General features: G+C 40.3%; 1 protein-coding gene across 10 annotated transcripts in view; it reads right to left on the bottom strand.

The window, feature by feature from the left end:
- Positions 1–27,752, bottom strand: part of DYM (dymeclin) — a 147,622-nt gene that overhangs the window by 111,467 nt on the left and 8,403 nt on the right. For all 10 annotated transcript variants that reach the window (XM_046905308.1, XM_046905311.1, XM_040655494.2 and 7 more), the window contains 6 exons: positions 22,728–22,780; positions 21,979–22,072; positions 21,241–21,374; positions 15,252–15,324; positions 5,096–5,221; positions 4,167–4,309 (listed from right to left, as the gene is read on the bottom strand). In XM_046905308.1, coding sequence (XP_046761264.1) covers positions 4,167–4,309; positions 5,096–5,221; positions 15,252–15,324; positions 21,241–21,374; positions 21,979–22,072; positions 22,728–22,780 — 623 coding nt within the window. The remainder of the gene's footprint in view (positions 1–4,166; positions 4,310–5,095; positions 5,222–15,251; positions 15,325–21,240; positions 21,375–21,978; positions 22,073–22,727; positions 22,781–27,752) is intronic.

Here is a 27,752-nt window from a genome sequence, read left to right as displayed (position 1 = left end):
TCACCCGGGCCAAGTGAAGGGTGTTGGGTTGTAGTAATCCCAGATCTGTGCACAGACTGGGAGAAGAACTCACTGAGAGAACCCTTGCTGAGAAGGACTTGGAGGGTCTCGGGAACGAAAAGCTCAAGTCAAGCCAGTAGGGCGCACTTGCTGCCCGGAAGGCCAACAGTATCCTGGGCTGCATCAGCAGAGGGGCAGCAGTGGGTTGTCCTCCTCTGACCTGCCTTTGTGAGGTCCGATCTGGAGTTCTGTGTCCAGGCCTGGGGCCCCCAGCACAAGAAGGGTGCGGAGCTATTGGAGCTGGTCCAGAGGAGGACTACAAAAATTATCGGATGGCTGGAGCACCTCTCCTGTGAAGAAAGGTTGAGGGAATGGGGCTAGTTCAGCCTGGTAAAGAGAAGGCTCTGGGGAGAGCTACTCTGGCATTGCAGTGCGTGAAGAGAGCTTACAGAGAGGAAGGAGAGGGGAGAACGACTTTTCACATGGGCAAAAAGTGATAGGAGAAGTGATGGGATGATTTTAAAATGAAAGACGGGAAGTTTAAATTAGATGTTAGGAGGAAATTCTTTACTGAGAGGCAGTGAGGCCCCAGCACTGCAGCCCAGAGAAGTGTGGGTTCCCCCATCCCTGAAGATGTGCAAGGCCACGGATGGGGCCCTGGGCAGACTGAGCAGGTGGGGGGCAGCCAGCCCATGGCAGGGGTGGGGCTGGGGCTGCTGTAAGATCCCCTCCAACCCAACCTTTCTGTGATTCTATGAAGTGTTCCTATAAATGAAATTTTTGGCACAAAAAAAAATGATGAATAAACCTGAGTATATGCAAGTCATAGATGTACTAAATAGGTCACCAGATTCCTTCTTCAAGTACACCAATGCTGAATGACATCATGCAGAATGAAGAACACACTTCTATGAAAGTCATTAATGTTCAGGAATGTTTGCCTAGTTCCAACAGCAGAGTTCAGACAGGAGAAGAGAAGTAGTTGCTGATGACTACACACTGAATTATGCAATTCGTATTAATTCTCCTACAGTACATTTGTGGGCCAGATGAGTTATGAAGATCGATCAGGTCAAGATGAATGGCCTCTCATTCACTTCTTCCAGGTACAGCACTGTACCCATTACAATTGTAATCATCTGAACAGCACACGCTAAGTCAGCTAGAATCCACCACTGCAGTAACTCCTAAGTACTTCACGATGCACTGCAGTGTGGTTGTTTTTTTAGATAGTGAAGTGTTTCAAATGAAACCATCTAATTTGGCTAATTTTTAGTAGTCTTAAGCACTACTCATATTTGTGTCTTACCACAGTATTTGTTTGGCACTGTAACATGAGTTTTATCTTACAAGATAAAAAATTTACTTGCCCACAAACAGTTCTCTCAACTTAATTAACTGAAGTTACTGAACTGATTCATGAATTGGCAAATGCCAGCACTCAAAAGAGGAGAGGATTTTAAACTGGCAATACAATTTTTGAAGCTGGCACGATGTACCTTCTGAACCAAAAAAATTACCTTTTGATTCATAATAAGAGGTTCTATTCTATACTGCTGTGCATATTGATGTGATTTATGCCCTCACAGCACATGAACAACACACCAGCAGATCCAGCAGCACAACTGCTTTGCACACCTGCTAAAAGACTACCTACCAGAAGATACAAAACAAAGTTGATTCAAAGTCAAAAACACCGCATCAAAGAATGTCCTTTATCAACAAAAGCTAAGATTTCGTTTTCCCTCTCACTCCAAAAACATAACTGTTTGTCTGTCTACTGGAAGCTGACATTATTGGTAACATCTAATCAAGGTCTTTCATGTACAAGACGGAGAAATGTTCTTGCAGCATAAAGATAACTTAGGTGCAGTTGAGTCAAACAAAGGGAAGTAACCAGTGTGAGCACGCTGTCTGTGTGGGTTCAGGGTTAAGGAGGCTCATGACAGAAAAAGAAACAGGCTACAGTGGATGAGAAGCAGAAGAAGGTTAACTGTGGGAAAGGGTGAACTCCTGCTCATGTTTTGTATAGTGATCACTCTGCAGATCACAAGGTAGGAAGGGGGAGGCTGTAAATACAGTGCTTAAGCAAGAGTGCTCGTCTGCTGCTGTGCAAGTGGCTACAAAATATGAATAACATAATACACAAGGAGGCAGACCACTGTGCTGTCAAGCCATATAATTCCAAATTAACAAGTACAATAATCATCTTAAGCCTCCAAGTTTCATATGAAAAATGAAGGTCTTAAAAACCAGGCTCCTATCTCTTTCCATCCCAAGTTTTTTTGAGCATTATGCATTTTAAGCATTAGAAAAAAGCAAATTTTCAATTCCTCCATTCCTTTCAACATTTATCGAGTAAAGTCATAAAAGATTACAAAAATATACAAAAAAAAACCACATCAAACCACCAATACAGTTATCACTTCTGAAGTCCTTCACAGCTGCGCATTGCTCAGAACTTGCTTCAGATTCATAAGCAACTGGTGTTTGTGTTGCTGTTTTCAAATCTCTACTGCACTCCACACACGTATCTGATGCTATATAAACCAAAAGATTACAGAGGGCTTAACTCAGAGATGTTACCAGTGGACAAATGTGCCATTTACTCTATCAGTCTTACCGCATCCAAATTCCACATGCTGTCCAGCACCACATACAACAAACAGATAAAAACATTAACTGTGAGCACACAAACAGAAAAAGTATCCCAATTTTCTAACAGGATGCAGCACTTCTTTTCCTGGAAGGGTCATTAGAAAGCTCTTTATAAAGGCTGTTTTACCTAAAGCGTTATATGAAGACACTTAATTCACCAGAGGATAAGATGGCACTTCAGTTGCTCACAAAAGGAACAACAAAGTAAGTGTAGGAGTGTGCCAAGGGAGATGTTAAGGGAATGGTTCAAGAAAAGGGAAGGGGGTGGAAGTGTGGGAAGAGGCAAGAACAGAGGTAGGCAGAGACCTTAGGATTTTGCATTGAGAAATGCAGATTGATTTATAATAATTGAGAAATGTAAATTTTATACACAAGAAGTAGAACTTGTGGGGATATGATATCAGAGGAGCTATGGAGGAAGGTAAGAGTGGAGACAATCTGGATGGACTTTATAAGCTGAGCAAGTGAAAAGGAAAAAAAGCTCTTCTGCCTGGGGCAGCACTAAGGCAGAAAGATACTGGAGCATGACTACAGTGGTCGTGAGCTCAGAACATGTATCAACACAATATGCAGAGATAACTGCTCTCCAGCCACAAGCAGGAGTACAGACCACATATGGAGAACTGGTTTGGAAAACAATTTAAAAGCAATTTTCTCCAGCAACTGAAAAGAAAGAAGAGAACATACCTGCTGGCACTTCCACAATAAAAAACATGTTGTAGAGAACAATTTAATTTCTCTTCACTGCAAACCAAAAAACAGCAATAAACAGCAAACTAAGCAACTGTTCTTTCACACATTTACATTATGGGCATAACCCTAACATTGCACTGTCTGCCCAAACATATTGACTGGAAACCAGAAAGAAGACAATGTTCCAGTGAAGGCATGGGGCTGTATGTAACCTCACTTGACACAGACACTGCAGCGTGTTCAGGATACACTGCACTATGAAAACATGCTCTCTTACTGCCTCCAAGAGGAGATCATGAGCACTGTCACAGACTGAAATGCTTTCTGGCAGAGCACATGCAGCACAAACTTCAGTATCCCCTAGAGATGCTGCCAGTGACTGATTTCACAAAAGATCAAAATAAACAGTGTGTGTTCTAACAGCAACTGACTTGTAAAGCGTTATTTACATTTATCAAATTAAAGAAAAGTAACATGTACTGCTGTGATACATATTATTGCTATTAGCAGTACATTATGTTTTATTCTTATTGTATGATAAAGGAAATCCTTTAGGAAGATTTTTTTTTTTACATGTAATACACATAGCAAAAAGCCACACAACTGGTGTGAAGAAGAGTGACCAAAAACACAATACAAAGTGTAACAAACATGAACAGCCATTTTCTTATATAAAAAAAAAAGTTAAGTTCCCTACGTACACTAAGTAACAGTGTAATGTGTTAAAAAAGAAACAGGCTACAGGTGTGTTAGTAGAAGGGGTCACAGAAGCCAGTACTTCCTAAGGTTTGATGAATTGCATGCAGAAGACTCACTTGCCACCCCAGATGCAATCCCATACAGCAGTCCTCCTCCATCTGTCTGCTGTTGAAAGACATGTGATCCCGGAGGAGGGCTTCTTTCTTGTCTAATGAAGTTGTACAGCAAAGTTTTCACAAGTCTGCTGGTATATGGGAGACTGCAAAGAGAAAGAAAACAACCAAGGCTGACTTACAAGTAGCAAGACTTAGCTCAAGTAGAGTCAATATTACATACTTTTGTTTGCTGGGACTAGGCTCAGCTTAGATCTCAGTTCTTTTCAAAATCTTTTTGATCGCTTCCTACATCTGAAGAACAGTAGATACTCGTTATCAGCATAGCTAAGACCAAGTGGGGTACAAAGCAGTCCTGAGCACTGTGCCATCGTACAAACTAAAACGGAGAGCACACAAAGGTTTGCCATTGCAGGGCTGCACTGCCCTCAGCAGGGCTCTGCAGAAGCACCTTCAACAGCAGTCACAAACATGTTTTGTTCTCAGTACTGCCTTTAAATCAGTCTGTGGAACTGTTGTATTCCTTCACCCCAAGAAACAAGTAGAAAAATATTTATCCAAAGGAGAGAAAAACTATATTGATTTAGTATTTTCTCTGTGCTTTGGAGATATGGAGCAGGTAACAACAGTATTGCTCCAACCACACTATATGGCTGTGTGTGGCTGGGGTCAACGTGCAAGGACCAACGCAACATCCAACCTTACACAGTGATAGTACAACAGATAGTAATTACCCTTTCCAAACAGCTGCCTGTACACAATAGAAGGGTGAAAGAGGAGAAACGGCAGTCTGATCAAAAAGCATAAACACCACTTGTAGGGAGAACAAATTACCACCGAATCTGTTTCACTGCCTTTGTGTAGAAGCACAAACGGTTTAAACAAACCAGACTCCTTTCTGTCATTTTGTCTAGCTCCAAAACATGACATACCATCGCCCACGCATCAGGTATTTGTGAATGAGGCTCTCTCGCAGAATTTCCTTGTGGAAGAGCTGGCAGGAAAGGAAAACAATGAGCGTTGTCACAGCTTCCAAGGAAATGCTGTATGTGATATCTCTGCAGGAAAAAGGGAAAATGTATAAAGATTAATGTAATGGCTTTGTTTACAAACTGACTCATAAGAACATTTATTAGCTTCACCTGAGGTTATGCACTTTACAGAAAGTTTCAATGGAGAACAACCAAACAACAAATTTAAACAACTCCCTTAGTAGAAAACAGTACCATTTCACATAGATAATGCATTATTTGTCATTGCCACAAGCATTTTTTGCTATGTCGTTGGACAATCTAAAAACACTACAGTATTGCCTACAACATTCCAGCTTCAGTTTGCAGGCTATACTTCACCTTAAAAATAATAAATACATCTCCAAGACACATATTTTGTCTTGTTAAACAAAACTGTCACAAAAGCAACATTCTAAGCCTGGGAAACAGCCAGCGAGCCAAACACAGCTACATATGCCAGGAAGAATGGATTGCTTTGGAAGAGCTGTCACATACAAATAAATGCTATCTGAAGTGTAAAAAGTGCTCAGGATATCACAATGCCACAGAGAGCTGCTCCATTTTCAGTAGTAATTGTGAGGTGACGAAGTATGACATTCAAAGTTATTACTGCCAGTCCCAAAGAACACAGTGTAATGACCCAACGGTGACTGTAGGTGGTTCAGCAAAACTCATTAAGTCGAGGTTATTTAGGAAAGGTGCAGCAAAGGGTGAGAAGGACATCTGTTACTCTGGATATACCCTGGTTTCTGTTTCCAACTCTGCCTAAAACAACTTTGTTACACAGCATAGTTTTAAAACAAAATGAAATACTGATATGAAGCAGTCCCATTCTTGCTTTCAACCCTTCTGTGGCAGCTGTGGGTCAGTTTGAGGAAAGTGATGAGGAAGGTGAGTGTTACCTGTTCAATATCAACAGCAAACGGGAACAACTACTTCCTGGACCAAAGTCCTGTGCACTCCAGAGCCTCACCAATTCCAGTTCAAAGAAGTGTTTGAAAGAGAAGGTTATGCCAATTGCTGCTTTTGTTTTCTCTGGTCTGATTTAAGTACTGGAATCTGTAACGTTTATGTCAGGGGGAGACTTACTGCCTAACAAACACTCTTCCTTGAAATCACAAAGTGCACTTCAGCTACCTGATTCTGTGCCCACTGCAGAGGGAGTTGGTCAGTGTAAGTGCTGAGAATCAGAGCAGGCTGAGGCTACTGTGAGCTGGTGCTGTGCAGACCCACCTGTGCCAGCAGTAAGGCTGAGCTAGGGATGGCCCGAAGCCCCTCACCAACACCCTGGTGCTCTGCAGTCAACCACCCATGCCAATCCCAAGCAACACGGGGAAGAGCTAGATGTGTAGATTATTTGAAGTTTAGTTGCCAGACAATATTTCTTTATTTTTTTCCTAATAAGATAAACACGAGAGCTTAGAAGAAACACTTCCTTGCTATACAAAAACACAGACGCTTATTTCCAAGGCTGAGAATATCAGGACATCTCCAAGCCTGTGTTGATGCTGACGAGATGCATGAGAAGGCCAGCTGTGACATGCTGCAGCACCCAAAGTACCTGGGTGTAAAGCAGACTGTGCAGAGCCTGCTGTGCTGTCTCTGCATCTCAATCATCTCTTTGCTTGTTTTTCTGACCCACCATACCACTGGAAACACAAACCCGAGATGTTACGAAACTCCTCTCTACTTTTGTAACGTTCACTTTAAGGTAAAAAACAAAGAAGTTAATGTATAAGTAATTTTTGAAAATAATCTGCTTACATAATCTCCCTTACATAACTGAAAAAGCACAATAAAGCTAAATTCACGCAGATCAAGCCCTTTTCTTCCTATTCAAAATCCAATTAAGGTCTGTTCGACCGCAGATACTTTTCACTCAACCTGTAGAACCTCTTCAAATTAAATCTGCTCTCTCAACCTCAACTGGGGGCCAAATATCCATGGTAACCTCTAAGTCACATACATACTTAATTACCAGCAGCACAACGGTAAAGCTTCAGAATGAAATTATTTTTTCCACCCAGGGTCAAATGTACGGCTTTTCGAATCCCAAGCACTTGTGAAGGGGCACGAGAACTACCTGGAACATCTTAACTTCAAAGAAAATGCTGCTTAATTGTGTTGACAGGCTATACAACTTCGGGGCAGATTGACTTTTTTTCATTATTATTAAAGCTATCACACATACAGAACGACCTTACATAGAATTTATGCTTATCTTTGACTTCCTCTTACAGCTGTTTGCTTGCAGATGAGGAGGAAATTAGAAATAATGGACTCAAGTATCAATTACATGTCAGAATTACTTAGCTCTTCATGTCAGAAAAGCAGAGGAACTTCATGTTTAATTTCCACCACTGTTTTTCTTTCCCAATGTCTTACACACCTCAGATAAAGCTCACGTCTGAAGCACATGAGCTTCAGACAGCAGTGCACCAAACCACACTGTAGTCTCCATCTCCCCACTGCATACTACAAGCATCTGCTCCCCCTTGCTCCACATACCCTATCTTCTAACTACACTGAATACCTCCACTTTCTTGCATCAACTTCAAATTTACTGCTGGGGACCAATTTTGTCTTATAGTTTAAAGGTGTGTATCTAAAGCCACATCATACAGCTTAAGATAATCACAGCTATATAAATTCTTCAGAAAATTATGGACTTGAGTGCAAAAGCACAAGAGCCTTAGATGAATTCAACAATTTTATGTATGTATTGAGCACACTGTTTAGTAATCCATTTATCCATGAGAAGATGAGTCAATATGTCACAGGTGTTAGCTAACTGTGTACTGCGAAGTATTAATATACACATTTTCATAAGTATATTCTCCCTTCCAATAAGCAATGCATCTAATCATTTCGAGTTTAATGAATGATTTAATTTAAACAACCGTACACAACTTCTATTACAGCAGTGCTTAGACAACACTGCATTAAATCAAATGACAAAAGATTCTAAGAGGTCAGCTACGCTTTCTATCTCAATCCCTTCTGCCAAGCAGGCAGCAGAGATGCTGGGCTTCCCTTGAAGAGCACTGTTTTAAAGCAGCACTGCATTTAGACTTGGAAGGAATTGATTATCACGAGTATTTCTAAAGCAGTAGCCGATTCTTCTGGAATGCAACCTGGAAGGAATAATACATCTCTTCCAATCGTCCATCAAGGACGTGCATCTTTATTTCCTGGGCCACTGATCAGCCACCAGAAATAACATTTTTTTTTCCTTTTACATTACCAAGCACCTCCATCCACCTGCTTCTGCAACAGAGACACGGGATCAATAATGCTGCTCCTTGTGCTTTAACCAGCACATGTGGTAGCAGGGGACATGTACTAGCTCCAGGCTTTATCTCTGTGCTTGAAACCTCAAGCATTTTCTTCTTCCTTTACCCTGCCTGGATCAGAGAGGGCTGTCAGAAACCACTTCTGTAAGCTCTGATAAAAGCCTGTCATTTTCTCCTGCCTTTTTTTTTCCCCTTCCAAACTCTCCATGTTCCCTCCTATCTACCTAGCCACTGTTTCATTCACATTTTGGAGGAGCTGTGAGAGATGGGATCAGCTGTGGTGGCAGCTGTGAAGCACAACAGACCATCGAGCCACACATCACTCCCTCACAAGGCTTTGTCTGTATAAAGACCTCACCTTGTCCTTCTGCAGTTCCTACAGGCAGTCATTTCAAATATGCCACAATGCTGAAACTGCATTTTCAAGTTCCAAACATACAAAAAAAAAAAAAAAAAAAGTTCCACGGTCAAAACAGTAGTTGTTAACAAGAATAAAAGATGATGTTTATGATAGAAACAGGAAAAGAGCACACAAAAGCAGTCAGTAATCTGTCTGAGCATTAACTTGAACACTTGCCATAATCTGTGTGCACCCAGAGCCAAGCGCTCGCAGAGCATGATACCATACAGCAGACAGCTACCCTGCCACATCAACAGGTGTCATGGTGGAAGGAAAATGCTGAGGTAGACCAAAAGATGAAGATCATAATACAAAACCTCATCTGTCAGTCACAGCCCATCAGAAAATACAACAGCCAAAACACTCATCTGCTTCTGCAGACTGAAGAAGCAAGCAGGTTCAGAGGATGATGCTACCAGTACCTTACTTGTTAAGGTGAGTGGCATTCAATTCAGTTCTGTTGGCAAATGATGGAATTGTCCTCCACAGAACAAGAGCTACGGTCCTAGCCAAACAAGTCCCCCGTGTTCTGGCATTCACTTTCTTCCATTTAAACTAATAAGTGGATGTGAACAACCTCCTCCCAGTGCTACCCATCACCAGTCCACCTACGTTTCACCACCCTGGTGCTGTTAGCTTCTCTCCAACGCCAAGCACACCACTGCTTGCTGTGCTCACATCATTCTACTTTGTCCCCTGCATGTAGACAGGTCTGTAGAAGAAGAACTAAAATTAGGCACAGAGGTAACATACAGTGAAATCTCTGCTAGGAATGAAACATAAATTAACACCTCAATTAAACGCAACTATTTCTACATTTTAGCAAACAGAGGCTGAGAGGTTATAAGTGATTTCATGCCTACAGAACAAACAGGTTGAGCTCACAAACAAACCTCCAAAATTCACTTCACACCACTGCACCAAAATGCCCCCCTGGTTAAATACTTCCCTGAACTTTTCCCCAGGCAGAGCTGGCTACTCCAAGCACTAAAAAGTTAAGAGGGAACTCATTTTCTAGTTCAGGACTGTTGCCAGCAAGGCTGATTCATAGAAAACCTCTCCAATCATACAGGAACCAGGTTTTATTTCCCTGCTTCCTGACGGCCCACCAGAAAGGTGAAAGAGGAGTCACCAAGAGAATAGGAGAGGGGCTGGAAGCTGAAAAGCCAGTTGAGGATCTGGTTATCAGCCTGAGGATATACGAACAACAACTCCAAGTGGACATAATCTTTCCTCTTGGAATCACTGCTAACTTTACACTCACTGATGGCAAACATGCACTGCAGCAGCTAATAACACCAGTGTTCATCACAGTTGAACTATACTTGAGAAAGCAAAGAGCACCTTCAATATCTCCTACCACATCTCCCTGCACCATCAAGTATTCTTGACCAGGAGACAGTTGAGGGATTGAGAGAACAAACTAACAGCATGGACATACCCTAAAGGGAGTATGTAATGGATAAAAACCATAGTGGGATCCAAGACATTTTATTGCAAAATCTATACCTAAACCATGCGAGACCATGCAACAGCATGCATTTTCATCCCACTGGCATTCAGTTCTTTCCTCTACAGACAAAATACTATAAATACTCTGGGAGTTTTAAGTGTTATACACACACGTATATCTCTCTGTGTTTATTTTTTCATATCAGCAGGACTTGTAAGTAATATCAACTGGTGGGCATGGTGTGGATGGGTTGGCAGTTGGACCTGATGCATTTTTCCAACCTTAATGAATCTCTGATCCTAAATCTCAGTGGAAGACCTCACCCTTTGAGCAACAGAACACAAGATAACAATCTGAATACTCGTAAAAAATGTACGGCTCAACTGACTTCTCCTAAATAGCTGACAACTCCAACTCCAAGGGAAAAGGCAGCCACAGAGATGACAGTCAGACAACAAAACATATCATGTTCCCGTGCATAGCCTGCAGGAAAGGCTGACCTTCTCCATCAAGGAGAAAGAGCTTTGTGACATGGCTTCTCCTTAGTCTTGCTCCCTTAGTTAGAGTAAATGGCTGGAGAAGATGATCTGATGGTTAGCCTTGATGATCTTAGTGGTCTTTCCCAACCTTAATGATCATATGATTAATGATTGTATGAAACGTCAGCCATTTAGAGCAAGGCAGAACCATCTTAGTGAAGGGGCACTTGGTGGCAACAATAATCGCTTCTGGTCTAATGGATGGCCAGATCATGTAGGAAAAAGGCTTCAATTGTTGGCTGGGTAAGGGACAAAAAGGCTTCAATCAGGCAGCAGTCAGTGATGTAAAATCACCAAGGCACCAAAAAGACATGCACTGACTCCAGTACCTTGCTGCTTTTGCAACCCAGCCTAGAGACCAAACCAAAATAATAGCAAGTGAGCGTCTTTCAAGGTGCTACAGGCAATAGCTTTTGTTAGAACAGGGCTGAAAGCCACAGAGAAAGCACATGACCTGGAACTAGATTATACTGCATGGTGTGTAACAAACAGCATCAATACAACGCTGCACCCCGTGATCAGTGATTCTGGTACTCATCGATGGGCACTAAAGCTGGCCTAGAGGAAAGAAGGTCATAAGAGGGAACACTGATCTAACACAGAAACTAAACTAGAATAATATTAGGACAAAGAATGTGACGCAAAGATTCTTCCATGTAAGACCTTCAAATACTTAGAGGCCACATATTTGCAGTGAAAAAAAATGATCTGAAGGTGATGAAGACCTTCAAAATACTTGAAAATTTACTAAAAATCAGCTGACTTGAGGCATTTCTGCTCAGCCTTGCTGATGAGCAGAGCCTTGCAGTAGACTCTGCTGCATGTCACATAGGACAGCACACATTAAACCAAACCACTTACTGGTTTGAAAACAAAAAAATATTGAAATATGACTCACAGTCACACAGTTCTCAACACCTCTGCTGCTTACAAACAGCAAGTACAAAAAGCCTCAACAGTTCTCACTACCTGTAAATGGCACTGTCTGTATGCACTGATGGTTCCACTGAGCTTCACGATCAATTCTATCTCCATTCTTCCTCCTAAAATTGACTCTTAAGCCCTCAGAAAACACAGAGAACATCCTTACACGAGTCAAACACTGCTAGCATTTAAGGGTGGAAGTAATTAAGATTGCAGCCTAAAACAATTTTAAGCATAAAAAAAATAATGGAATGTAATAGAAATATCAACTCCCTTCCACTGGCACCACAGGGCGCTACTTAGCAGTGATGTAACCAGATCACAGCATTTCATTTTCCTTCCACATGCATTTATAGCTCTTAATGAAGTGAAAATGTACTGATAACAACCAGATGTTCTGTTACGTACACCAGCCCTTAACAAGCTGCTGAAAGCAGCCCTTATAATTTTAAGCTTTGGGAGCTCTATCTCACAACAGTTTTTACACAAAACTTGTAAAGTTCGACCCTGAAGTTGTACCTTTTTGCTGACTATGCAATGTTGATCATTAATGTACTCTTGGGTGCTAATGTTAGCAAGACCAAAGAAAAAGCGGATTACCATAAGACACCCAAGTGAGCCAAAAACCAACCATCAATGTACTATAACACAAGTGTTAGAAGAGAGTGCACAAGTCTAATTCAAGAAATGCAATAACTTTCATCTGTATAAAATTTCTTACATTTAAATGTTAATACACAACACCTTCCCCACCGGCATTTCGTACAATGCAACAGAGCCTATTTTTCATGAGGGTTATCCAAGATCCTCTCCACAATTCTCAGATACTGGGCCACAACGATGCAAAGCTCCATGGTCTCTGATACAGTTTGCATCAGCTGCACTGAGTGCAGCTGCCAGGAAGGATATTTATCTCTCTAAATAAAGCCAACACTGAAAAACAGCTTCTTCCATTCCTTGTTAACACTCCTCCTCGATGTGCTTTGCTATACAGCTCTGGAGCCTTTCCCAGCAAAAATCAGCACATTTATTTTTCTTTCAGTAATTTTCCAAATATTTCCTTCAGTTACATACAGGCTGGATATTAGGAACAGTTTCTTTCCAGAGTAGTCAGACATTGGCACAGGATGCACAGGGAGGTGGGGGAGTCCCCATCCCTGCAGGTATTCCAAAACTGTGGACATGTGGCCCATGGGAGACATGGCCAGTGGGCATGGTGGGGTGGGTTGGGGCTGGGGGTCTTGGAGGTCTCCCCCAGCTTTAATGATTCTATAGCTCTAAGTGCACTGACTTCTTCCAACAAAAGGCACTTGACACGATAATACAGAACAATTTTGAAAGTCTGAATCCAGGACTGCTGGATATGAGCACTTTGGATATGGGGACAGTGTCAAACACACTAAAATTAATCTTAGTATTTTATTGAAGGAGGAAAAAAAAACATTAAAAACAGGATCTGGAGAAGATATGCATTCAGACAGCAGCTGCCTGCAGTACTCCTTCATGGAAGTGTATCTACTGAACCCAAATGACATGGTAATTGTGACACTCCTCTGTGAAGACCATTGAATATTTCTAAAAATCTCTGCTATTCTGAATTACATTGCAAATACAGGTTGAGCATGGAGACCCTAACAGTCTGTGCCACTGCAAGCTGTCTATCCTCTAGCAAGGGACCCAAGTCCCACTTCACAAATCACTATGCTGGAATACTTCATGTAGTCCACTCAATCTATTCCATCCCCAAAATCACCCACTAGGCCTGAAATTACCTTGATTTATTCCAGCTATAGCAAGAAGATAACTACTTTCCTGATACAAAGTAGAGAAAAAATTACAGTATAAATCTGATCAAGGAGAAAGGGAATTAAAAAAAATAGTTGTGCAACTAAAATAACCTTGATCAACTTTCTGGAAAAAAGAAAAAAAAAAAAGACCTTAAGCAAATGTCCAAATGTCTCGGTTTTATATCTTTATGAAGAACAGAGTTCATTTCACTCTTCCTGCAACAAGCTATGGTGCCAAGTCTTTTGCCCTACAGTGCAGATCAGTGCAGATACCATGAAGGCCACCAAACTGCAGGAATACTCTTCCAAGGACCACTGTGTGATTGTATATTTCAGAAAGCAACATTTTCCTCTACCAGCTTTTCCCTACACTACCTCCCCTTCCATGACATGCAAAAAAATTGTTTAATTTTGTACTACTGCTTTAACTCACATTTTTACACTAGTAAAGATGGGAACAACTGACATTTTTTAAGTCTTAGTATCCTTCTTACTGTTGTTCAAGCCAACAATTCAGCAGCATGCCATTTGTGGAAAAACACAGGCAAGAAAGCTTATTTGTCACAAAATGAAATAGGCATTTCCACATCTGCCTCTTTCAGGAAGTAATTAATGTTTCCAATACATCTAATCATTGAATACTTTAAACAGGCTTTGTAACTTTTAAATTAAATCATCAGCGTATGGAGTATTGACGAGGGCTGAGGGCTTTCTGCACACACTTCTGTTCCCAGCATGCACATTCACACAGAAACACAGCAGCTGACAGGTTCAGCTGTTGAAAAGGGTTAAGAACATTTATGCCTTTAAAACTCTTCCTGCCAGAAAGACAGAACATGACACAGGATTCCACACAAACAAGGGGACTTCAATTCAAAAAATCCTGCCAGATGTTCGAATTCCCCACCTATCTCAATCCTTTCACTCCTCTGTACTTCCCTCTAATCTGCTCCACTCAAAAAGTGCTTCTGCTCCAGGAAGCACTCACCAACTTTGCAGAATGGCACTAAATTCGTTGGCTAATTTGTTACACAGTACGACCAAACCTCATGCAATGCTGAGGTGATTGTACCCAATGAGAGCAATGTTCCAACTGTTCCATCTTGGTCTGCTTCCCAAACAAGAAGCAATACAAAGTATAAAACTACATCAGAGTTATGTACGACACTATACTAAATACTCAGAAACTCTTTCAAAGCTGTGGTGCTTTCATTGAAGCAACATGCTTTAGGCACAGACTACAATGCAATTTAAACACAGCAATTGCTGACATGACCTCTGATGAAGTTCGTATTAGTAAAAAGTTAAAATTAATCCAGGCAGAGGTGGAAAAACATTTTTATTCCTAAAGAACAAAGAAAGTTTACCCTCATTTAATACTATCAACTGTAAAAAGAAAATCAGTTATGTTTTGTGACACATACTGCCATGGAATGTGGAGCCATCATATCTCAAATGAAGCAAACAGAATAACCTCTCCTGATGGTTTGACCTGGGTGCACAATGCTGACCATGGCTTTCTTCCAACTCAGGGCTGCAGGTTATCATTATCAGTACTGCACCACCACGTGCAGCGTTCTAATCTAAGCATTCAATGTTATGATCTCATCAGTGCATGTTTATATTCTCTCAAATGTTCAGCTTACTGAGGGAGGTTGAAGAAATCAAAGCCAACTTACAAGAGGGGAATCTCAACAATGAGCTGGATGAGGCAGCACAGCAGCTCTTCTATAAGGTCTTCACATTCCGTTCCTGAAAATGAATCATAGCAAAGGTTTTCTGGATTTTCAGATAACAAAAAAATCCCAACAACCTAAATTTAAGCAGATTTAAACACAGGTTCAGATGATGAACATTTCTCATCCAAGGACAAACACTAGAAGAAATGTTAGATTTAAAACTACAGCATTTTTACATGAAATGGAAAGCATTTAGGATTATCACCAGTGATACTAGGACTTTTTACATTTAAAACAAATAGCTACTAACAATTGGAAGTTAGTATACTTCACAGGAAGTACACTAATACTCAATACAGTCTTACTTACTGCTTACCTAAGTTCATATTTAATCATGGTCTTGCAGAAGTTTGACTGACTGATCACCAGGGACTTCAACCAGCCCACAGTTCAAGTCTCCTTTCAAAATCCCCTACATTGCTCATGTTTCCCTATTCTTTTTAATATCAAGTGAAGAATAAGCAGAGACAGAAAGAAGTTACATTTGTCTAACATGCACTGAATGATACTTCAAACAGTAATCTTTCAAAGCAAAGGGTTTTTACAGCACTGAATGCCTAAGAGCAGGCAAAGCTTTTTCCTCTGCATTGCCAAATAGGCATTGCAGCATTGCAGCACAATGAACAGACAATTCTTGTTCATTCTGTGCTTTCAAATAAGTAGGTCATGCAATAAACACAGCACTACAGCCAGGTTATGACAGTGTTATTCTGCTTAACCCAAATTGTAAAATCTGTAATTCCAAAACTCAATTTCAGCAAGCATATCAGAGGGAACATTCACAATAAAGCAAAATTATTTCTTTCTACTATCAGTTTACTAAAAAACATATCAACAATTGTCACCTACTGAACTGCATATTCAAAATGAGGTCAGTTTTTTTATCCCAGAAACATGGTTTCCTTCATATAGAATCCCCCAAGAGCAACACAGCATAGCCCCTGATAGCTGAAAACAAGAACTGCTAGGAGCATTTAACCTCAGGCAGAAACCACAGCCAGCAATGAAGCCCAAATAATGTGTGCTAAAGGCATTTGAAGGTGCCACTTTGGAAAAGTTTTATGAATCTAGAAAATGCTGATGAAGCAAGACTGCCCCACAGTGTCAAAAGGGACCTATTGTTGTTTTTTTTCTCTTAATGGTTGAGGAAAGGGAGAAGAAGAAGGCCAGAAAAAGTAAAACAGTGCATTTTGAGAATACTGTTTCCACCATACTCTACTACACAACTTATTTGAAGAGTGAGCAATGTTATTTGAATATTGAAGAGGGCTTTTCCCCATACTTTATATTCAAACTGATGCAAGAAACACAGGATTGGCACAATTACGCAGGATGGAAGATGCTTGCCTTTCCTGCTCTGTTCTCCCACTCTTTTTCCTAAAAACCTTAATTGCTGTAATCAGTGTCATTCAACTAGAATAATTGATGTATCCTTTTCCCCATTGGGGCACAGGCATTCTTGCTTAATTCTTGTCTTTCCAAACAATGACGAGGATGCATGCCAAATCTATAACGTGAGAGCAGCAAGCCAAGCCATAAACACGGAACACTCCATGTTTTCATAAACAATGTCTTTTTCAATAGCAGGATAAAGACAATACACACAACACTTATTCACATTCATAGATCACATACTTGGATCCATGGAAAGCCTTGGGGAAAGTAAGTAAAGGGTGAACCTGTCCAGACAAGGCTAGAGCCACGATACGGGATCTCACATAGGTAATAAAACAGCATTGCTTCTCAAATACCAGCATGCTACGTTGTCACAACCCAACCTTAGCTACAGCAGCGGGATGTGCCCAACATTAGTAATATATTGATATAGCAAGGTATAACCTCACCTTAGTTGCCACCTGTTTCACTGTCCTATTGCTCCTATCGATTGGATAGAACCTGGACACCACTAATGCAATACATCAAATTACTTGTGCAACAGTACTTAAAGCCTCATACACGCAGTTAATTGTACAACCCACAGACTTGAAGCCTCTTTGGGTATTGTGGTTAGATCTTCAGCTCCCAAGGGTTCCCAACTTTCTCTTAGCAGTGCTAAGAATGAACACATGAACTAACGCTATCCTTCTTTTCCTGTACACAATAACTGAAAGCTCATGCAAGTCTTCAGGGGTTCTGGTGAATGTATGGTTGTTTATTTCCCCCTCCATGTCCTCCTTGCCCCTCTGCCCACAGCTGTCTGCCAGGAAAAAACAAGGCTACTGCGTGTCAAAGCCCAGGTATGATCTCAAACAAACTGTGCATTTTCAGCTGTTTTCTTTCCAAGTCAATAGGCACTTTGGGATTCTTTTGCATTTGTTATAATGTACCAAATATAGTCTTTGGCAACTTTATGCTGAAAACTTCTATATTGAGAATGAATACAGTTTATTACAGGTCAAGGAATAGGCTAAATGAATCAACAGTTTGCTGTAGAATACAATACATAGCGCATGCCAATCTCTCCCATACTTCTCAATCACAATACAGCTGAAAACCTCAAAGAAATTAAGGGATACAGGCAACGGAAGCCTTACCAAAAGCTGAACAAGCTGAAGGCTTACTCCAGCTTCAGCATGTGCCAAGTCCAATTTAGCACTGGCTGATACCAGTAATTTTTAGATGAAACTTAAAGGACACGGTTTAAGCGTCAGTGAGGATTTTCCTACAACTGAAGTTGTGCAATACTTCCCAGAGCTGCATGCAGGTTCCCAATTATGGGTGAAGACAAAGGGTGTACTTCCTGGCACGAGGATTCACCTGAAAACTGTCAGTGCGTGAGAACTTCTATTAACAGTCTGAGTGTTCTGGAAGGAGTTCAGTAAACCTTCCTGCAGCAGAGACTCAGGCCTGTGCCACTTGTTCATGAGAACCTCATAAAGGCTGCAATGTACCCTTGTACTTAACATTTCTGCAAGGGGAAAAACCCCAATAATCACATCTTATGACGTGAGATACCATTACAGTGCTTTCTTCCAAACTTAAATACAGTCTAGCAGGAAAAAGCATAAACTGAACATTTAGAAAGATTGAAAGCAATGAACTGCAAAAGCTGGGAGGCAATTCTTCCAGGTAAGCCTGGTAAAAGCCAGGTAAAGCACCATATAAACAATATTGATTATGTCAGAATAGAAGGCATTTCTCAATAGTCCATGACAAGGATATTTCCATAGACCGTTACTGTCATATAAAGTTCTGCCTGAGATACCAAACACGCAGCAGGTGCTGATGTGACTGCACAGTGAGCAAACTGAGTGAGCTGACAATATGGTTAGGAACTCTGAGCTAACAGGTTCTCTGTGTATTCTCATAGAATATGATGCTACGATGGATTCACAAGCTAAAAGGAAAAAGAATGTGATGCTGATAGTTAAAACAGGGAAATGAAACAGCACCAGAGTTCTAAGCTGAATGGTTATGCTTTCCCACAAGAAACAGTGATGAATGCAAACAGAATGTATTAATAAATCTGTATAAATAGATCTGTATAAGCTTCAGAACAAGTTGCATTCTAAAGAATAAAATATATACTGCAGAAAGCCACACTTAATTATGAAAATAAAAAAAAAAACTTTTTTCTGTTTACTTTAAGGAACCCTAACACAAGGGCATTCCATTACGCTCTGTAAATTACACTTCACTTTTCACATTGCTAAGTATAAAAACTGTACAGTATATATTTAAAAACACTATGTGAAGGATTTGTTAGGAAGAAGAAATGCTGGCTACGTGAACACTGCATGCTATACAACCCAGTACCTTGAAGAAGGTATTCCAATGGGAAACACAGGTCAGGAACAGTGCTGGCCTCAGCCCACAGATGAGCAGGGACAGAGAACTCGTTTCCTGCCTTCAGTCTCCTGCCTTAGCCAGCAGACCACACACAATCCTCCTCCTAATCAAGAACATCCAGCTAGCATTCAGCTCCAAGATAATTGCTAAGCACATTTGCCATCAATGTGCACAAAATTACCACCAGTAAACATCACTGAGAATTACAGTCGAGTGCTACTAAAGATTAGATAAACATGAATCTATCCCAGTGGCAAGTCACTTTTTTTTTTTCTCTTTAAACACTGCACCACAAGGAACTCCCAGCATGAGGAATAAAGATTGCTGATGCCCAGGCTAACAAAAGTTGTCAGCATTTCCAACCATTTTCCTGCTCTACACTGAAGCAAGAGGTAGGCAGGCTTTTTTTTTTTCAGTAAACAGGTCTTAGACCCCCCAGCAATCTGCAATGACACACTGCGATCAGTGGGCACTACTTGCTGCTGCACCAGTTAGCTGACCTCATTCTCGGAGATTACTCACCTCAGTTTAAATACATTAAAACATTTCAACATGCAGTACTTAATCTCTTGGCATCAGAATTTGATTTCCCCAGAGCAATGGCAGGCGCCAAGGAGTTAAACAGATTTTCATGAGCAGTTTTCACTATTTAGTGAGCAAGCAGCTGTCAGGCATTCTGAGCAGTGTCCTTGCTGGACTGATAGATGAAGGAAATGCACATTCAGATACTTTTGGTTACTCTTTCGCAATTCACTTGCAGGGTATCAGCATTTTGATGCTAGTCCTTTTTGGCCAGACCATTTTTGGCTTTATGCACTACACATGCAACTACAAAGTCAACAGTATCTTAAAACAAAGCTGAAGAGATCGATGCTGCCTTGCCAGCATTACCCACCATGTATTCTGCAAAGGTCTCTTGACAAAGTGCTACACAAAGCTTTGTAGCAGACAACATGTAGGTTTTCTTTTTGCTGTCAACAGAATACTGAACATTCTTGCTCAGAAAGGACTTTCCTGGTTAGTTACTTTGGTCTGTTTTTCAAGCAGATAACAGCAGGAGTGCTTATACAACAAAGCCATTCTTTTGCTGCTGTCTCTCTTGTTTGACACTTTCTTTTTCCTGGTGGAGTACTTTTTTCCTTTTAAAACGTTCTGCTTAAATTCACTTTGCCAATACTTTGGTAGAAGTTATTGTCCATCAGCTAAATTTTAGCTTCTGCCTTTTCAAGGGATCAAAAAATCATTGTAATTGTTAGTATTTCTAAAAAGCACAGTAATTCCATTCCCTAGCTGTTGCTGACTTACGGAATGTGAGAAGGTAAACCAAGGGGTATGTTTATTTTTACAATACCCTTCTCCTGAAGTATGGCTACACATCTCCCAAGGCATAAGAACGACAATGGATCTTGTGTTCAAATTGTGATCTACGAGGAATACTTCTCCTTTTTCTCCATCATCAGAAGAAAGAGAACCAAGCAATATGATCAATATCTCTTTCCTCCATAACACTTCCTGCAGATGAAAGAACAGACCCAGAGGAGTGAAGTGCGCATGCAGGGTCACAAGTGGCAATCAACTCTCAGAACCACAAAGAGAAGGCAACTTCTAAGTCCCAATGAAGGAGAAAAAATGGCTTTAATCCCCTGATGTCACTGAAAGTGGTGAACTGTTGAAGTAAGAAAAGTAACATTCTCCAATCGCTGCAAATACAAGGAATCCAGTCTCCTCAACAACTCCTCCAGTATCACCCTCGCAGTAGTAGTAGGAAAGCTACACTCCATTCTCATTTGTTCCTCCCACCAGCCCAGAGGCCATCCTGTGTGTCCTAACAACATGAACACAGCTCAAGAGGAGGTCTAGTTTGCCACGAGAACCTATAATGCTCTAGCAGTTTGTTAACGAATGTTTAATTCTAGCAGAAGACAATAGTCAAGTCACTAAAAACTCTCAGAACACTTTAAAGATATTCTCCTTCATAAGCTAGATAAAAAGGAAGATGGTTTACACCTAATTATTTCAGACTCGAAAGAAGAAAGCCAGTTTTAGTACTGCCTACATACTCTCAATCTCACAGGGTGTCCTGGAGGGAAAGACACACATCTAGCATCAGTATTAGTCAATTTCAGTAGAAGATACCTACCATATGAGCCAGGTGTCTTATCCTCATAAGTAAAATGAAGTTGCAGTTCCTCTTCTGACATTCGACTGATGAACACTTTCAGCAAACAGCAGATAATAAACAATGCATTGTGAGCCTGCCAAATAAAGAGGTGACTGGAAAGGAAGCAGAAACAGGAATCAGTAACGCAATTTGAAAACATGCATTAAAAATAATAATGACAAGATACATGACATTAACAAAAGAGTTCCTCTGGCTGAAGCAAGGAAAAGCTGAAATGCTCTAAAGCATTAACTGAGACTCTGAATGCAGGGAGGCTATGGCTTCATTACATTTCCTTGAGACCCAACAAGCAAGCACTGGGAAGCCCATACAACAGCACATCAAGCTGTGTTGATGCATTTATGGATTAAATAAGCAGAAGCCATCCAGGAAGGAGCAGCATCCTTCACCAGATAATAAGCATGGCAGTTCCGGCAGCAAGGAGGCACCTAAAAAGAACATCATTTTCACATATAAAGATGCTTATGTAGCAGAGAGAATAAACATTCTTTTGTTCAGATAATACATTTATCAGTTACCTTTCATACTCTATCCTTGATAAAGTATTAGACACTTTCCTAATTTCAAACAATGACTTAAGGGAAATTTAACTTTGTTCAGTAACTATGTTAACCTGTAGAGCATAATTCCAAAGCTAGCAAAAAATGGAAAGTTTAAGTATGAAAAGGTGCACCTGCCTTTTTTCCCAGTACTTACTTTTGACATTCTGCTGATATTTTTAATTCTTTGGTTCTAGAAAGAAAGACTTTAATCAACGACCCAAGGTTTCCTGTTCGAGGATTCTTCTCAACTAGATGAGAAATTGCAAAAATATAATTAAATAGCATTTGTCAGTTGAGACAATTTAGTTCAAACTCTATGTAGAACAAAAACAAACTTCAATGCCTTAAATATTTCTGTAGAAAGCATGACACTCATTTTCCTAAACAGCTGTTACTCTATTTTTAAGATTTCCCAGTACATGCTTTACTACTCCATGATTGTTCTCTAAAATAATTTTTGTTCTAAATTAAAAATATTCCACTGTGAAGCTTCTATGTCTCCCTCTCCAAGGCTTGCAAAGAGCACAACAGCTTGCTATCAGGAAACCAAACAGGTTTCCACTACGTGCCACCTCTGTGTAATATCACTGACCACATTCGTATTATTCCTTCCTTTAACCCCTGGTTAATTCTTCTCCCTCACCAATTATCTTTGAGGGCAGATGGAAAAACAGGTAGCAAGGATGGAGTTATTCGTTTTAAACTCTTCAGTCATTTCATATTTTACAAGAGAAAAGCTGACTTTCTAAATGCTTGGAATACATATACGCACTTGACACTATTCTAATCTTACCAGTGGAACACATACAGAGTTATGTATACAAAAGATGTGGATGTGTACATCTATGTTCTTAACTTTTTTGCTCAACCAGATGGAAACAAGATAAGAGGTCAGTTTCTCACCTAAAGATTTGCAGACTGAGACGGTCGCTTCTTCCAAAAGTTTTAAGTCAGCACTATGGGGAAGGGAAAAAATGGTTCCATTAGCAATTCAAGTTCCATTACTTGAAGAGAAAAATCATTACAAAACAGTAAAATATTAGTATGGAGAGCTTCATTTTAACAACACATTAGCTAGTTTACATAGATACTGAGCAGTACAATACACATTTGAAGTACAACTACTAAAACAGGAAATTGATATTCAAAAGTGAATGGTCAATGAGACATCACTGAACCACTTGTTACAAGTAATACCTCTGCGTCTTCGATGCTGCCATGCTTGGTTTGATGTCACTGAAATTAGGCATTAGCCTAATTCACTGAAAGTAGATACACAGCAAGTTTGATGCTTTCAAAATGACAAATGCATTGGAATACACAACATATAGCCCACTGATTCTGTATGTCTTTGGATTTCCTAATCCAGTTTTGCACCCAGACAATGTCCTACATTTTTGCATATTCTCATCTTGTAATTACAGTAATATGTAGTAACCACATATCAGTCCACATGATCTCAATAAGAGTAGGCATTAAAAAGAATAAATTAAAGGGAGTGGATGCAGTAGGAAGACTTTTCTTCAAGTTCTCTAGCTGACTGTCCTCTCCCGTTCACCCACAATTCAGAGAACAAGACAAAACTTGGCAGATTTGGTCAGTTCAGTTCTCATGTTCCCAGAAAGACCTCAGTAGCTGCCACAGGATCTCTGGATTAGATCTGTAGCTTATGTGGGCAGACATGGTATCCAAGAGTGGCCAAAGCTGGACAGCTCCTTCGAGAAAAAAGACAAAATTTTTCTCCATCCTACCTCAGGGTACAAACACTGAGCATGTAAGAAACCACCTCCACAATGCACTCAAATCTTAAAATTAAATATACTTTCAAGCAAAAATTACTTACATATGTTCTAAATAGCCTGCAATGAAATACACACAATTGCACTGAAACATAAAAAAACCACCACTTTGTTCTGAGGATAATCAATTACCAGAACAGCTTACTTAGAGTTTGTGAAGGCTTTATCCTTCGGGATGCTTAAAACCCAAAACAGCACAGCCCTGGGCACCCTGCTCTGGCTGACCTGCTATCAGCACGGCATAGGGTAAGACAAGCCCTAGAGCTCCCTTCTGCCCTCAGCAGCACTGTAACACTACTTCTCCTTCAGCTCTCCTCTTTCCCATCTTTCATTCCCAGCTATTATAGTAATGACTTAATGACTCATCTTCCTCAACTCTTGCCAAGACATCTTTTGTATCTAAATTTTTATATAATTACCTGTTAATGTTTCTTTTCATTAATTTGCACCCGAAATCAATAATAGCCTGGACAATCTCAAAACCCAAGCGAGCCTACAGCACCCAACATCATTCTCAATACCATTAGTTTTAAGCTGGAGTAGGACTCATGGAAGGAGACGTACAGTTGATATGTCATTAAACGTAAGAAAAGAAATATCTCCAAGCAGAAATATGCTTCAGTATGAGAAACATTTATTGTAAATCACCAATCTGAAAAAAAAAAATTCTTCAGCTCTCTTTACAAGCTTTTAATTACTGTGCTTTTCACCAGAGAAGCATCTTTCCCTGTTGGGAAGGTGTAATATAGTAATACTGCAAAACTTAATACTGTCATAATTAGATTACCAAAATTGCTGTTGCTTCCTAAGCATTAGGATTACATTTCCCGATGAGTAACCTGATTAATATAAAAACAGCTGAGACAGAAGACAAAAAGATAAGGATATTGGTAGGAACAGCAACTGATAGAATTCTTTCAAACGTTTTCAATAGGAGAGACTTCAAGATAGAAATAAACACATTTTAATATGCCTGCAACTATTCTGTGGATCAGAGTAACTTACTGTGTAGTGGGCTGACAGCATGCAGCTCTGCACCTACAGCCGAGCATGTTAAGGCATTTTTACATTATGAAGATCAGCTTTACTAAAATCAAATGCTGGCCTTTTTCCTCTTCTAAAAATTTCTTTCAAACATAAGTCTCAGAAAGAGAAAACATACTTAGATATGTGCTTTAAAACGTTAAAATCAGTCTCAAAGGTGGTCTCTTGTTTCAGTGCTGAAAACATGCACAGTAATTAAGAGCAAATGGTACCAAACCAGAATGCCTTGTCAACAGCTTCTGACTACATTATTTGCTAGGTCTGGGTGAGACAAAGATATATCTTTTTTAAGCATCTAAATTTGTCCATCTGGCTGCCTGTCACCAGGATGTACTCTTTCTGAGTAATGACAAGCACGGTGCACATTATAATGGACACCAACACACTGGAGAGCTCTCAGATACTAAATAACCATAACCCAACAAAAACTGTCCACCTTCCACTATACAAAGAGGCTTGGTACTTCTAGAATACAGGCTGAGTGATTACTGTAATTGCTCCAGAATTTAAACCTTAAGTGTACACATTAATCTTAATTACAGTTCATTTTTTTCCCCTAATTCTTAAGGTATTATACTAGAGCATTCTTACACGGGCTTTCTTCCCCTCCCTAAAGTTATTCAAGCACACAATACTCAAATTTCAAAGAACTGTCAGAATCAATAACCAAACCAAGCAAGACCTTCAGAACTGCAGCAAAGCTTTCAATATCTGAGCCATTCTTTTTGCTACCGAAACAAAAATGAGTTTTAACACCTAGAAAAAACAACCCACTCCTTCTCCTTCACACAAGAACACAGACCTGAACTTTGCCACCCCAATTACTAGGCAACAGCATCCACTCAACTCAAGGAATAGAAACACTCAGTAAGAGCATACTGCAGCAGAACACCACCCCAAAACATGCACAGAGGGAAGAAGTGTTCTGAAATCCAATAGAATGAATGCTGTAACTATTACACCTCCGAGGACTGATCACAAAAAGAGATGTGGAGATGGCATTTGTTTAACGAATAAACACAGAACTGGAAGCCTAACACTAAAGCATCCCTCCTTGCATTAATCCATATAGCAGCATTGGTAGCATTCAGCTTTTTCAGCAAGAATATGAATGGAGTGAAGCTCAAGCAAGTACTAACTCTCTCTGAAAACTCCACATCCAAAGAAAGGGATTGCTTTGTTACATGCTCTGAAGCTCACTATTTGGGACAATAACACTTAAAATGCATTTAAATTGATCCTTTTGAACACATTACACTTAATCACAATGAAGTGACCACGGGGGGATCCCACGGAGTACATGGAGGGAACAGCCTTTCAGAAAAGAAAGGGAATGACTTAGATCCAGATGAATGTGAGGCGCAGGATTACTTCCCTCATACTTGAGGAAAAAGTTCAAGGCTTCACAGGAATGCCCTCTTCTTCTCTGATCTGTTAGCCAGCATTTTCAAAGTCCTTCATTAAAGCAAAAATTTGCTCTCTTAAGTTGAGGGAATACTCCCAGACTTCGACAGAACTGTCATTAAAGGTGAAATTTGCTTCCTGACAGCACAGAATTCTTTAAAGAAAGTATTTTCATCTAGCTGTATTTTAAAGGCATCAAGACTCTTGTGGCACAAAGACACGACTTAGTGATGGGATTCTGCAGGTCAGGCTGATGGCTGGACCTGATGACCTTGAAGGTTTTTTCCAATCTAAGTGATTCTGACTCTGAAAACACAGCTTTTACATTGGCAGTGATTACTGCTTTAAAACACCCCAGCACAGCAAGCAGTAAGAACATTTTACATACAGACTGTCACTACAAACCCATCTAAACACATACTGCAAGTCATTACATCTTTTCTTCCCTGGTGAGGAAAATAAATCCCTCAAAAACTGTATTATCCTATAAATGCCACTTGAAAATCTGATACACACTACAACACACAGGGAAGCTAACAGATGCCAAAACTTTGCAGCACTACAACACACCCAAGAAGTGTTAGGTCCAATAAAAAGATTTATTTCTCCACTGCCTTCTCTTTTTGTATTTTTCCTCTTCCTCTTTCCCTACAGCGCTGCCATACATAGAACGAACCAACTTCCAAAGAAGCATCCAGAGAACATGGTCCTGTTCTACCTGGGGATTGTGTCAGTCCCATCTCTGCAAAAAGATGAGGAAATAAGGTCTTTTGCTCTACCTCCATGAAGACAACACTGCACTTATATGGCTCACAACAGCACTTGCAAACCATCGCCTACTATAAACACTCACCTTACAACAGCCTAGTGTAAAAAGTGTCAATCACAAAGAGGAAAAAAAAACCTTGAAATTCTGTCTTGACAAGTGAAAACTGGCTCCTTTCCATAACTGCCAAAAACCAGCACCTTGCTCCTGTCAAACGTATGACCTCCACTCAAGCCTCATTAAAACAAACAGCGTTAACTTGATACTCCGCAAGCTTTCCATCTCTAAAATGAACATTGACCTCTATTGTTCTGCTCCCGCAGGCAAGGTTATCTGATTTAGACAACGGCTGAGGGTGCTGTGCAGCCAACATCATTTGACATCATTTGTCAAACCGTTCTCTCAGGTAGATGCAACTTAATGGGAAATTTCAGCTTCCTTTCAATTACACTGCACAAAGGAGGCCTCTAAAAATAGAACCCTTCTGGCTCCCAGGCAAGAGCACCATCTGGCGTTCAGCTAATTAAGTTTTCAGCCTGCTTTTGGATAGACTTGGGTATTTTATTTTTTTTTAAGTATGTATTTTTTAATTTTATTTTTAAACAAGCCCACTCTGCACTGAATCTGGCAGCATGAAATAGGCATATCAAAAGCTCCAAATCAAGCTGTGAAACAGTCCTTTACTTTGTAAGGGAAAGGGGCAGCAGAACAATCAAAATAAATTGCTGCTGTTTGATATATACAACTAAAAAACCAAACACAGCAGGACATGACTTACAATATTTTCCACTGTGTTTACAGTCCTCTTGCAACCAGAATTCTTGCTTTCTCAGAGAACATCGAAAAAAACCACTGTTCCCTCACCTAATGCCAAATGGGTACCGCCCTTTGCAAGCTCTACAACCCTTTGCTCTT

The sequence above is a fragment of the Gallus gallus genome, chromosome Z (assembly GCF_016699485.2).
Source record: "Gallus gallus isolate bGalGal1 chromosome Z, bGalGal1.mat.broiler.GRCg7b, whole genome shotgun sequence".
NCBI lineage: Eukaryota > Metazoa > Chordata > Aves > Galliformes > Phasianidae > Gallus > Gallus gallus.
Note: the sequence above shows the minus strand (reverse complement) of the source record. Positions and strands in the feature narration are given on the sequence as shown.